The sequence below is a fragment of the Vicugna pacos genome, chromosome 22 (assembly GCF_048564905.1).
Source record: "Vicugna pacos chromosome 22, VicPac4, whole genome shotgun sequence".
NCBI classification, from domain to species: Eukaryota; Metazoa; Chordata; class Mammalia; order Artiodactyla; family Camelidae; genus Vicugna; species Vicugna pacos.
The window spans coordinates 30573649-30586602 of NC_133008.1; the positions used below are offsets into that span (position 1 = coordinate 30573649).

The following is a 12954-nucleotide window of genomic DNA, read 5'->3' on the forward strand; positions in this document are numbered from 1 at the left end:
AGAGGGGCTTGGCTACTACTGCCCCTCCTTGGCCAGAATGGCCCCAGCTAACCCAGGAGCCTCCAGGAATCTGCTCTCTCCTCCTCTGCCAGCACCTGAGGGGAACTGGGTAGGGGTGGAGACCAAAGACCACTCCCCACGTGTCACCCCAGTACCCTAGGAGGAAGGTGTCCAAGCAGAATCTCAGGCTGGCCAGATAAACCCTTACAGCCTCTTCCTAGGTGTCTAGTAATTCCTAGTGACCCCAGCAGTGTGCCCATTTTCATGGATTTGGAAACTGAGGCACTCAAGAGTGGCTTGGAGCTAGGTCATCTGTTCCAGGGGCATCTCTTTGCCCACTGGCCGTGTGACTCCAGGCTAAGCCCTCTCTGGGGCTCCACTGCCCTGGGTGTAACACGGGGCTGGGACAGCATAATAACAGGCTAGACACCTTCCTGTGCTGGCATTTGGCCAGGCCCCACGGGGATTCTGTGGCTGTGGCTGTGGCCCCATTTTACAGGGACAAAACAGGGGCTCAGACAGGGGGAGTAATTAGTTGCCCCGTGGTCCATCTCAGTGAATATTCTGGGTTCCCACATCCCTGCTTCCCATGCCGGGGGACACCCTCCCACCCAAGCCTCCTGAATTATTGCTGCTAATCACTGAACTGGTAGCTACTGTGTGCTGGTGCTCCCAGAACCTACTGAGCAGTTACAATCACTCCCATTTCACAGACCAGAAAACTGAGGCTCAGGGTGGTGCAGGTGCCGGCCCAGGCTCACCCAAGCAGGACGGGAATAAAAAACAGAACAGTGCAGCCGTGCAGGTGGAACAGCGTACCTGGGCTGGGCACCTGGCAGTCACTTGCACAGCCTGCTCAGAGCCCCCGGGGCACCAGAGCGCTACCCTAGCTTGCTGGCAAACAGCATCCTGACTCCAGGAGAAGCCCTGGACGTGTCTGGGGGCCCTGCCCTCACCTGCCCCTCCTTTCCCTGCACCTGCTTCTGCCTGGCCGGCCCCCACCATGCTCTCCTGAATCAGTGTAGTGGCCTCAGCCCAGGGCTCTCAACTCCGCCCCGCCCCCACAGCCTGTCCTCTGTGCAGTGGCCAGAGGGCGCCCATGAGCACCTGAGTCAGGCCCCGCCCTCCTCCGCCCACAGCCCTCCAGGGCTCTCACCTCCCTCAGGTAAAAGCCCACGTCCTCCCTGAGGCCCACGAGGCCCTGTACAACCTGCCTCGTCCCCTCCCTGCCTTCCCCAATCCCTCTCCCCCTCACTCCCTCTGCCCCAGCCACACAGGCCTCCTGGCAGTTCCTCCAACAAGCCAGGCACAGTCCTGCCCCAGGGCCTTTGCACAGGCTGTACCCTCTGCCTAGGATGCCCTGTCCCCAGTTCTTCATACAGCTGGTTCTGCTTCACACCTCAGGTCTCAGCTCTCATGTCAAGTCCTCAGACAGACCCTCCCCAAATAGCCCATCACTCTTTATTCCTTGCCTTCCTTTATTTTCCCCAACAGCCCTTATCATGAATTTGTTTTTGTCCGCTTCCCCCACAAGACTGTGAGCCCCATGAAGCCTGGATTTTTGTCTGTCTTGTTCACAGTGGTGTCCCCAGGACCTACAACAGTGCTTGGCACACAGTAAGCACTTAATAAATATTCATGGGCTGCCAAGCAGTTGCACTGGCTGAGCGCTAAGTGTTGTGCATGCTCGGTACTGTCCTAATCCTTTGCGTGTCTTAACTCACTTCCCCCTCAGCCACCCCACGAGGCAAGTATGTTTCACAGATGGGGAAACCGAGTCCCAGAGAGGGTCACCATTTGCCTGAGGTCACACAGTCAGCTGGTGGCAGGGCCAGCACCCCCATTACGCCCCAGTGCCTTCCTTTACTGGCACCCCGCCTTTCCTAGATGGGGAAACTGGGGCTCAGGGAGACATGGGGCTAGCAGAGGGTCAGAAGTGAAGTGGGCACTGTGCCCAGTGCAGGTGACCCACAGTCCCTGGGAAAGAACAGAGTGACAATAAACAACATCAACAGCAGTAATAATAATGATGCCAATGGTGATGCTGATGAGTGCAGAGTCGGCCAGAGTTTATGTCTCCCCTCCGCGGGTTGGCACAGGCCCCTGGAGGGGACACTCGGGGGATACCAGCCCCTTTAAGAGCCTCCCCCTCCCCAGCTGGGCGCTGGCCCAGCCTCCCCTTATGTAAGCAGGCCAGCTGCCCTTGCATAACCTGGTTACATAAGGAAGCAGGGAACAGGCTTGTCCATCCGGCAGCAACCTGTCCCAGGCTGTCTGCAGGGCCGGCCCTGGGCACAGGAGCACTAAGGCCAGCCAGAGTGGCCACCGGGTGCAGCCTGGTTCGAGGCCCTCTAGATTGGCTCCCATCTGGGCGATGCCTGGGACTCCCAGCCACAGAATTCTCTGGGCAGGAAAAGTGAAAGGCTTCTTGTCTGGAAGTGGACGGGGACCGTTCCCGTTGCTCTGAAGGGAAACTGAAGTCCAGAGAGGGCAAGCGAGCAGTCAACAGCTTCACAGAGCCCAGCAGAGGGTGGAGAGGGCAGAGCGGGGTGAAATCTGGACTACGTGGTCTCAGCCATGGCCTTACCTCTCAGCTCCTCTGTAAAACGAGGCTGTGAACAGGACCTTTCTCAGTATGGCCTGGTATGCACCTGGCGCTCAATAAATACAACCTTACTTAAACTCTGAAACCCTTTTAATTCTATTAGCTGACCCGCCTCGTTCTACATTTGAGAAACAGAGACATGCCAAGGCAGCAGGTGCTACATAACTGCACAGTGGGCATGAAAGAGCGCCAGCCGTGTACCAAATCCTGGCCTGGAGACGATTCCATCTGCCCAGTGCCCACCTCCTCGCCCCACCCCGGGGTGGACACAAGGAGCTCCAGATACAGATCGGAAGCAGAGGCTGAGCGATCAAACCCAAGCCCCACCACACACACACTGGCTTCCCCAGTCCCAGGGCCACTGTCTGACCACATGGGGTGAGGGTGTCCTGGTGCGGTGCTCCCCCACCCCTAATGCATGCACTTCAGTACCCCCATTCTTGGGAAGTTGGTGGGTGGAGCTTGGGAGCGAGGCAGCCTCTCTCCTTCCCCTTCTGTCTGGGCACTGGCCCTTTAAGGCAGCAGGCTGTCAGGGCTTGTCCCGGGGTGACCCCAAGGGGCGGGTGTGGTCAGGAACAAGGGGCCCATTCAGCTGCTGCTGCCACCTCCGCCTCCGGGCAGCCCATGGGCTGGCCTGGGGTGGTGAGGGGAGGAGACTGGCCAAGACCTGGAGAGACTGGGGCTGGAGAGACAAAGAGATGGAGACAGAGACCCAGGGACCGAGACTGAAAGGGAGACACGTGACCTTGGCTGCATCTCGCCCCTCCTGGCTCCCCCAGGTAGAGAGTTTGAAGCTAGTCTTCCCCGGAGCCAGGCCGCAGCCCCCAAAGGTGCTCCTCCTTGATCCAGCTGAGCCTGGTGCCTGATCACTAGCACCAAAATCTTCCAGGCCCAAAGGAAGGATCCTGGAACATTCTGGGTTTGAATCCTGCTCTACCTCTTAGCTGTGCATTCTCGGCTCAGTGGGTTAACCTCTCTGGGCCTCAATTTTCCCATGTGTTAAATGCAGTTCATGATAATTCCTGCCTTTGCGGGATTAAGGTGAAGTGAAATGGTGCTAATAATTTCTGATACTTACTGAGGATTTAATTTACTAAGTCCTCAGTCTGCCTGCGGTTCCCCCAAACACACAGACAACCCCAGCCTCCTGCCAGATGTCACAGTCACCAACGACAGCCACTGCCTTCCACTGAGGGCCTACTAAGTGCCCTGTCCCCACAACAGCCCCACAACAGCCTCTGGGAACACAGCCAGGGTCCTGTGTCCCCACACACACTGACTGGCGATTACATGAACTTTTCATTCTTACTCCCGGGCCCACCTGGTCTCAGGTTCTCACAGTTACGTACCCCCCACAAACTGCTCCTGAATGCCTTACCCCACCACGGGGCCCCCGTCCGTCTGCTGCCCCCACACAGGCAGCCCCAGCCTCAGTCAGGCTGGAAGGAGTCTCAGAGAAGTGAAAGTCCACCTCCTTCCCCCTCTGCAGGCATCTTTTCTGGAACATTCTGCTCAGTCACCCAGTGTCTGAGGACAGGCTTACTAGGCTGAACTTTTTGAACATTCCGGATCCCTGACTCAGAGAATACTAGAACCTGCTCTAGAACTCAGCTGGAGAAAATTCTAGATTCTGCCCCTGGGTGTGCAAAAACCCAACACGTGGCATTCCGGAAACTGCTGTCAGTGGTCAGGGATACACTTCAGGGTTTCTTGGCTATTGCTGAAGCCAATACTTGACTGGGTGACTGATGATCGAGTTGGGAGTCTTAGACTCGGCCCTCACATTCTTGAGAACCCCACTTTGGGGGTCTGAGGTTGCGCCCAGACGCTGTAAACGCTTGCCTTACAGAACGCCACAGCCCAGGGCAGGGGAATTCAGAGCTTGTCCGCAGGTAAGCAAAAGCCCAGAGTAAAAAGTCCTGGGCCTTGCTTCTAGACAACAGGACCCCAACCCGGGAAACTCTGGATCCACAGCCCCGCTCGGGCAATTTGAGATCTGCCTTGGAATTCTCTAGAACTCAGATCCTCTAGAGCTGATACGGCGGCCATTGGCCACGTGTGGCACGGAGCGCCTGAAATGCGGCTGGTCCAAACTGTGACACGACTGTGGAATACACATTGACTCTCCAAGACGCGGGACAAAAAAAGAATGTGCAACATCTCAGTGACTTTTTCATACTGATTATGTGTTGAAATGAATGACGATATTTTGGATGTCCTGGGTCACACAGAATAGGTTGTTACAATGAATTTCCCCTGGATGTTTACACTTTTAAGTGTGGGCACCAGAAAAGTATTAGGTTATCTGTGTGGGGCATGTTGTGTTTCTTCTGGGCTGGGCTGCTCTGCCCACCAGGGAGGCTTCTAGAGCCATCGGAGGGGGAGGAGCTCAGCTCTGAAGAGTCTAGAATCAGGCCTTGAGACTTCCAGAACTTGTTCCCTAGAGGGTCCAGAGGCCACCTCAGCTCTGGCATTCTAGAACCCCCCTCCAGCCTTGAAACCCCTTTCCCACGTGCAAATCATTTACCCAGGTACCAGGGCCCCCCCTTTCCTGTCCTGACACCCATCCTAGTCAGCCTGGAACAGAAGGTGGGACAGAATGCACCAGAGAAAGGGTCTTTACTGGGCCCCCCTGGGCAATGCCCTGCCCCTCTCTGGGCCTCAGTTTCCTGATCAGGACAAGATGTCCAGTGTTCCCACATGCCCCCTCCTCATCCCTCACCAGCTCTGGCCATCTGTGACTTCCTGCCCACACCCAGCTGGAGGGAGAGGGGCTGGCCTGGCAGCTGTCTGGGCGGGGGGGGGTGCAGAGATGTCCCTAGCTGCCCTCGGCCTCCCCTTGGCTCCCCAGGCACAGGGCCAGGGTGGCAACTGCAGTCCCGCCACGCCAGGGTGGCCGCCACAGGTGCATCACGAGGCCTCCCGCTCCTGCGGGTTCCGCAGAGGCCGGCCCTGCCGGCGTGGACCCAGGCACCTCTCGGGTCCTCAGGGACCTCCTGGGCCCGTCTTGCAGACGTGCACATGGGCACCTGTGCAGGGATGTCTGCGGGTGTGGGGGGGCGACTCACGAAAGAACTCCCACAATTTGTGAGCTTTTGCATCACATGCTAAGAGGTCTCTTTCTCACAGATACTGTCTGAACTTCCATCGCTGGACAGCCCCGTGCTCGCTTTGCAGATGAAGAAACAGAAGCCCAGATGAGCACTGCCTTGCCCAAAGCTGCCCAGCTGGCCAGAGGGCAGCGCTGGGACTAGAACCCCGATCATAATGGTGGTGATAATAACAACTATTATTACATTACTAGCACTGATAATTATTTTTACTATTTATTGTTGCATTATAATAGAGAATGTATTATTACTCATTGTTATTAACAACAAGTAATTTTTAAAATTCTGGTAAGATATCAATAACACAAAATTAACCATTTTAACCATTTTTGATTCCCATGGGTCTGCTTTTTTGGTTTTTGTTTTAGCGGAGGTGCTGGGGATTGAACCCGGCACCTGGTGCATGCTAAGCACGCGCTCTAACACTGAGCTACACCCTCCCCCTACAACCACCTGAACCGTTTCTAAGTGCACAGCTCAGTGGCATTAAGCACATTCATATTTTTGTGTAATCATCTCCACCATCATCTCCAGAACTTTCTCATCTTCCCAAACTGAAACTCCCCCTGAAACACTCACTCCCCAGCCCCTCCCCCAGCCCCGGCCCCACCATCTACTTTTTGTCTCTATGAATCTGACACCTCTAGGGACCTCGGATGAGACAGTATTCATCCTTCTGTGTCTGGCTTCTCTCACTGAGCATCATGCCCTCAACGTTCATCCACGTTGTAGCAGGAGCCAGAATCTCCTTCCTTTTTAAGGCACCAGATCAAGTCTGAGCGCTTACTGTGTACTAAGGTCTTTGATGCATTAACTCACTTAACCCTACACAGCCCGGGGAGGTGGGCGCCATCTGGATCAGGCCCATTACGAGGGAAGGGCACCTGGGCCCAGGGCAGCGACATCACCTGCCAAAGGTGGAACAGCTCACGAGCGGTGGGATTTGAACCTGGGCTGTCGGGCTCCGGGTCGTGCCCCAGCCTCTTCCCGACACTGGGCTCCCGTGGGCTGCGTTAACAGTACGCTCACCTGCTGGTCCCTCTCTGCCACTAATCATGAACCCAGAGGCCTCCCGCCGCCACTATAAATACATCGTCAGCTGGCGTCTGGACCTCACACCCGGGCAGCAACCTTCCCCACACAGACAGAAGGCTGGTACACCTGGCTGCCCAGCCCTGGGGGAGTCCAGGCTGCCAGAAGCCCCTCACTCCTCCGCTGCCCAGACATCTGGACAGGTGACACAGCCCGGTTTCCAGTGGGGGCCTGTCCTGGGTCACAGGTGTCCCTGCTGGCCCACAGGCATGCTGAAGTTCTTCCCCTTTGCCTCTTGGGGCTGGGGAGAGGCTCCGGGAAGGGACAGAGCATTTATTGAGCGCCTCTTGTATGCTATTCAGTGATCACTGACTCCAACTGTCAACGCAGCAGACACAGTTCTTATTCTTGCCACTCTACAGATGGCAAAACTCAGGCTCAGAAATGGGAACAGACCTCGCACAGCCTGGAACAAGTGTGGACACAAATGGTGTCCATTACCCAAGCGAACAGGTGCCCTCACACGCCCTCCCATCCATGTCCTCCCTCTGTCTCCCCAGCACAGCACCCAGTGGTTCTCCCTGTGGCCCTCAACCCTGACCTTCTTGGCCTCAGCTCTCCCCCAAACCCAGAACAGAGAGGGGAATGCTTTGCCTTAAGGCACACAGCAAGCCAGGGGCAGAGCTGAGGCTGAGCGAGGCTCCCTCGCTCCAGGCTGAGGCCCTTCCTCTTGCCATCCGAGCCCAGGGTGCGCTTGGTGGGGACTGTGGCCCCGCGTCTGGCTTGGCGGGCACTGCAGGATGGGCGGCTGCAAATACTCGTTCATTCGTTCACTCTGTATTCTGGGCCTGATCCTTTCGTGCTATGGACAACTGGGAGGGTGTGGGTTCCATCTGATAGCCTCAAAAGTGGCTTTGAGTTCTTTTCCTTCCGTGGTTTCAAGGACTCAGGATCTGTGGGTTCTAATTCTGCCCCACCTCTTAGGAGCTGTGTGACCTTGGGCAAGTGGCTGAGTGTCTCTGGGTTGCGACCTCACTTGAAACACAGGAGAAGGCAACAGTCCCTCCCTCCCAGGGTGATGGAGAGGATTAAACTGACGTGAGCCGGGCCCAGCACCAGGCACACGATATGCGTCTGCTATCACTATTGTCTCTGATGTTAGGGTCGCTTCCCAGGCCTACCCAGGAGGGGATGGAGACCCCTCCCAGTTCCTTCTGCCCCCACCCTGGGCAGCCCCTCGAGCAGCTGCAAGCTTCCCGAGCCGGCCTCTGCCCACAGTGCCTTTCCGGGAGGTTGGCACGGAACAAGGCGGGAGCAGGAGGCGGGAACGGGAGGCCAGCCCACGGCAGCGTCAGCAGCTGGGCACCATCTGGGCTGGCGGCTCGGGGCGGGCTGGCAGCTGCCGGAGCGGGCGGGCCTGGCAGCCCCTCCCCTGCTGCCCCTGGCACAGTGCCCGCCCGCGCCTCAGGTTTCTCAGGCCGCCAGAGGGGGTGGGGAAGCCTGGCTGGGCTTCGGGGCTGGGCAGGCGGCTTCCCTCTCTGGGCCCTGCTTCCTCCAGGCTCCTTCCCAAATGCAAACAGGACGAGGAGGGCCGGAGTCCCCTACTCCTGGCCCCCCCATCACCCTCACTGGGAAGCCACGCAGCCACGCAGCAGGCTCTCCCGCCCCCTCCAACACCCGCAGCGGCCTTCACCTCTGCTCCCTACACGTGGAGCCATTCCAGCCCCAGGGCCTTTGCACTGGCTGTGCCTCCCCCTGCCTGGCACACTCTCACTCAAAACCCTATGTGGCTCCCTCACTTCCTTCAGGCCTTGTCTCTAGTCATTTCAGACAGGCCCTCCCAGTACAGAGTGCCCTCCTGCTGCCTCTTTCCACACCCCTCACTGTCATTAGGTTTCTATTAATTTAACAGAACTGTCAGCTCCACCACCACTCCTCTCTACCCCCAGCAAAGTGTACAGATTTTGTGGGCAGCCCCAATGTCCCAGGGTGGAACTTATGCCACTCCCTCATCATGGTCCCCCAGCTGTCCCTTAGGCAGCCCAGAGGCACTCACTGAGTCCACCCTGGAATCAGGCCCCTGTGTCCAAAATGGTGCCAGATGGATGCCTGGGGCAGCCAAGTTTGGCCCCAGGAGGTACCCTGGGCTCTGACCAGCCTAGGATCCCTAACGCTAAAAGGACCTTCTCATGCCTTGTCCCCACCTCTCTGTCTTCCAAAATAAACCAGAGGATAGAGGCCTAGGACTCCCCTTCGGGGTGTGGCCTCCTCAGTCCACCTGACACCCTCTGGGAGAGATGTGGAGGCTGTGCGGGAGGGGAGCCAGGCCTTGTCTCTTTGTCCAAGGACAGAGAATGCATGTATGGTCTTGTGGGTTTCTCTGTGTCTCTCCATGTCTCTGGGACCTTCTGTCTCTCCATGTCTCTCTCGCTGTCATTCTGTGGGCTCCAAGGTCCCATTTCTGACCCTGGAGATGGTACCTCCTTTCAGTCATATCAGCTGCCCGTCCCAACATCCACCCTGTGGCCAACCGAGGCCCGCCTCTCCCACGCCCACCAATCCCACAGCCTCCCAGCAGGGCCGATTTGAGTGGACACTGCACTCCGGCCTTGGCCTGGACTCCTTCCAGCCCTGGGACCCACGAGGGGAGACGAGGGAGGAGGTGGCCAGCTCTCTCTGCAGTCAGACCACTGTCTGGCTGATAGCAGACAGAACTCTGGTCCAGACGAGGACAGGGTATCCTTGGGTGGAAGCTGGGGACATGAGGCTCAGTAGGGGGCTCCCAGAGGGTGGCCTCAGCCCAGGGACCCTGGATACGGCCTTGGTGGGTGGGATCCTAGCACACAGCCTGGACGTGGCCATGCCACGTGGACTGGACACCCACCTTGTACACTGCGTTTTACCTCCATCCCCTTCTGCCACCAAGCGTGGAAGGTTAGCAGGGGTGTCAGCAAAAGAAGCTGCCTATGTGCAAATCCTACCTCTGCCCGCTCTTAGCTGTGTGACCTTGGGCAGGGCAGCTACCTTCTTTGGGTTTCTGTTTCCTCATCTGTAAAATGGGTACAACAATGATTCCTGCCTTGCAGGGTTGCTGCAAGAATGGAAAACTGCTGAGCCCTCAGAAAAAAATGGCAGAAATAGAGAAAGTGAAGCAAGGAGTTGAGGTTTTGAAGCATAAGTAGAAGTTTTCTGTATGGGACAGGCACTCCAGGCAGAGGGAACAGCATGGACACAGGCTTCGCGGTGGGAAATTGTAACTCTAATGAGAATGATAATGTTAATAATAACAGTCCACAGAGCTCTAGCCCCATGCTTGGTACCTGTCTTCATGATTCCATGGGGTAATTTGTTGAACTTGTACTGTGACAACCCAATGTTCCTATCAGGTAGCTATTTGTGAGCATCCCATTTTAAAGACAAGGAAAACAGACACAGAGAGATTAAGCGACTTGTTTCGGCACACCCAGCGGACAGGCGGGTGGCTGGGCTGGAGCTGAGTTCCAGGCCCAGACCTCACACCAGACCCTCGCTCCCAGCCAGCTGAAGCTGGGTCAGCTGGGGCCGGTTTGCGCAGAGATCCCCTGGGATGATGGAGCCAGCTGGAAGCAGGGGACGGTACAGCCTTGACCTTCCCGGGGCCCTCACGCGAGGAGGCTGACCAGACTGGCCAGCAAAGGCCTGGCAGTCGGACGTGAAGGTGTCTGGGGAGGCCTGGAGGCCTGGCCTGCCTGCTGAGCGGAGGGGGGAGGGGGCCGCTGGGGGAGGGGAGGCGCCCGAGATTGTGCTGACGCAGGCAGAAAACTCGCTTCAAAATTTTATCAGCTCAGCATGGAGGAGGTGGGGGCAGGGCCAGGCGCAGAGGATGGATGTGGTGGGAGAGACCTGGACCTGCATGGTAATGAGCCCTGCGGCCCCCAAGGCCGCCCCTGCCCCCTACCCCACGCCCACAGCACAGTCACCTTATCCACCCCTCTGCCTCTGGCCCCACTGTGTTTGGTGCTAATTGGGGGTCAGGGTGGGCGCAGTTGGGGTCAAGGTCAAGGAATCAAGGTCAAGACTGGGAAACTCAGTCCCCGCTCTCCCTCCCGCACACCACGCAGACCAGGAGACCTCATGTAATCCTTCCGTCATCACTAGGAATTGGCACGGTTGTTACCCCTACTGTACAGAGGAGGAAACTGAGGCACAGGACAAGGATGTGTCCACAGTCACACAGCCAGTAAACGGCGGGGCTGTGCTCAGAACTGGGGTGGTTCGGCCCTTGAGCCCCCCTCTTCTCACCACCCCTCCACCAGGCTTCCTCCATCATTTCTGGTTAATGTGGGGTCTATGGGGGCTGGGACAGGATTTGCAACTCACGTGCAGCCACCTGACACACTCAGCAGCCCTGGGTGGGTGCAGGCTCACGCCCATGTATGTACCAGACTCAGCGTGGAGAGGCGCGGTGGGGCCTGTGACGTGTGCCTGTTAGGTCCTCCAGGCGCACCCAGTACCACATGAACACAGTCACAGCTGACACCCGCCACATGGCAGGCCAGGGCTCAACACGCCGCACACACGATCTCAGCCAATCTCCTGAGGCCTGATCAAGGTAGGGGCTCCGACACCTCCACTGACCACACAACCAGAGAGCAGCAGAGCGACGCACCCACTGCCCCCCCAGCCAGGCCCTGCCCTGGGCCACTGGGGCTGCTGACATTCAGGGCTGGGCCGCCCAGCAGTCCCCACATCTCTGCCCAGGCTCTGATCACCTGGGATATCCTCATGCTCATCACTGCCCAGTCATCCTGCAGAGCTCAGCTCAGTGGAGCCTCCTCCTCCCGGAAGCTGCCACGGAATTCCCCATCCTCAGGAACCCACTGGTCTCCATGTGGGCCATGTGACCACCGAGCCAGCAAACACCCAGCTAGAAGCACACGCAGAGTGGGGGACACTGATGACCAGAGAGGGTGGTAACCTAGCCAAAGTCACACACAGAGCCCCAGCTTTCCACTTGGCACAAACATGGGACCTGTTGGGTCTCTGGGGGAGGTCTCAGAGCAAGTCGGCCAGCCTTCACAGTGCGCAACCCCAACACTCTTTCAGCTTTCCCCAGAGGGATACTGTCCCTCTCCCATGGGTCACGCGCCTATCCACACCCCTGTTCCCAAGAGACCCTCTGGGACTGGGTCTCATAACCTGAGGCCTGCCAGCCCCCTCAGACATCAAGGTCAGAGCCGGCCCCTACCTCCAGACCCCCAGGACGCCCCTGCCACATCCTCCCCACAAGACTCTCTTTGGACCGACCAGATCTCTTTCCCTTAGACCCTCTCGCGGCATGCACCTGCCCCCTCGGGCCTCCGTGTAGGCCCACTTCCCCCGGACCTGCACCTGCACCTGCACCTGCCTCCCCCCTCGGTAGACCTTCTCCCTCCTCGGACCTCTCCCGGGTCGGCTCCCTCCTCAGACTGCGTGCGCCTGCCTCCTCCCTCAGACCTGCGGGGCCCGCCTTGCCCGTCTATGCCGGGCCGGCGCCTCCCCTCTCCGCCTGCAGACCCGCGGCCGTGCGCCCTCACCTCGCTCGCGCACGAAGTAGGCCAGGTAGAGGTCGAGCTCCTTGACCGCCACGCCGATGTGGTGTGGCTGCACGCAGAGCACCGGGTGGCCGCACTGCGCAGCCTTGACCAGGCGCTCCCCGTCGGTGCTCTCCAGCGGGATGCCCTTGAAAAGGATGACCATGACCAGGTCCAGCCGCCACACCTTGTCGGCCTGGCGCAGGCAGTCGATGCGGCGCATCTTGCCCTTCTGGTCGGGGTTGGAGAGCACGCAGCCCGGCGCCTTCTTGCCGGTGATGGCCAGCACGAAGTCCTCGCGGCACTCGGGCCGGATGTCCTTGCGCAGCTTGGCCAGCAGCCGCGACGCCCACTTCTGCTTGACCTCAGCCTTCTCGCCCAGCAGCTCGTCCTTCACTGCGCGCTCCTCGTCCTTCGACATCCGCTTCTCGTGCTTCTTGAAGTACTTGCGCTTCCGCGCCTGCAGGTTGAACCAGGTGTAGGCAAAGGCGCGGACATGAGGCAGCAGCGCCTCGATGAACGGGTGGAATTCATCCTGTGGAGAGGGGGAGAGGCCAGAGGTCAGGAAGCGCTGCGGCCCCGTGAACCCACTGCCCGGCCAGGAAGATTGAGGTGGGAGGGGCCCCAGGCAGAGCCACTAGAGGGAGGGCAGGGC

At 58.4% G+C, this 12954-nt stretch overlaps 1 protein-coding gene across 7 annotated transcripts in view; it reads right to left on the minus strand.

Moving 5' to 3' along the window:
• NFIC (nuclear factor I C) overlaps positions 1-12954 on the minus strand; it is a 61361-nt gene that overhangs the window by 32948 nt on the left and 15459 nt on the right. For all 7 annotated transcript variants that reach the window (XM_072948004.1, XM_072948001.1, XM_072948003.1 and 4 more), the window contains one exon: positions 12303-12834. In XM_072948004.1, coding sequence (XP_072804105.1) covers positions 12303-12834 — 532 coding nt within the window. The remainder of the gene's footprint in view (positions 1-12302; positions 12835-12954) is intronic.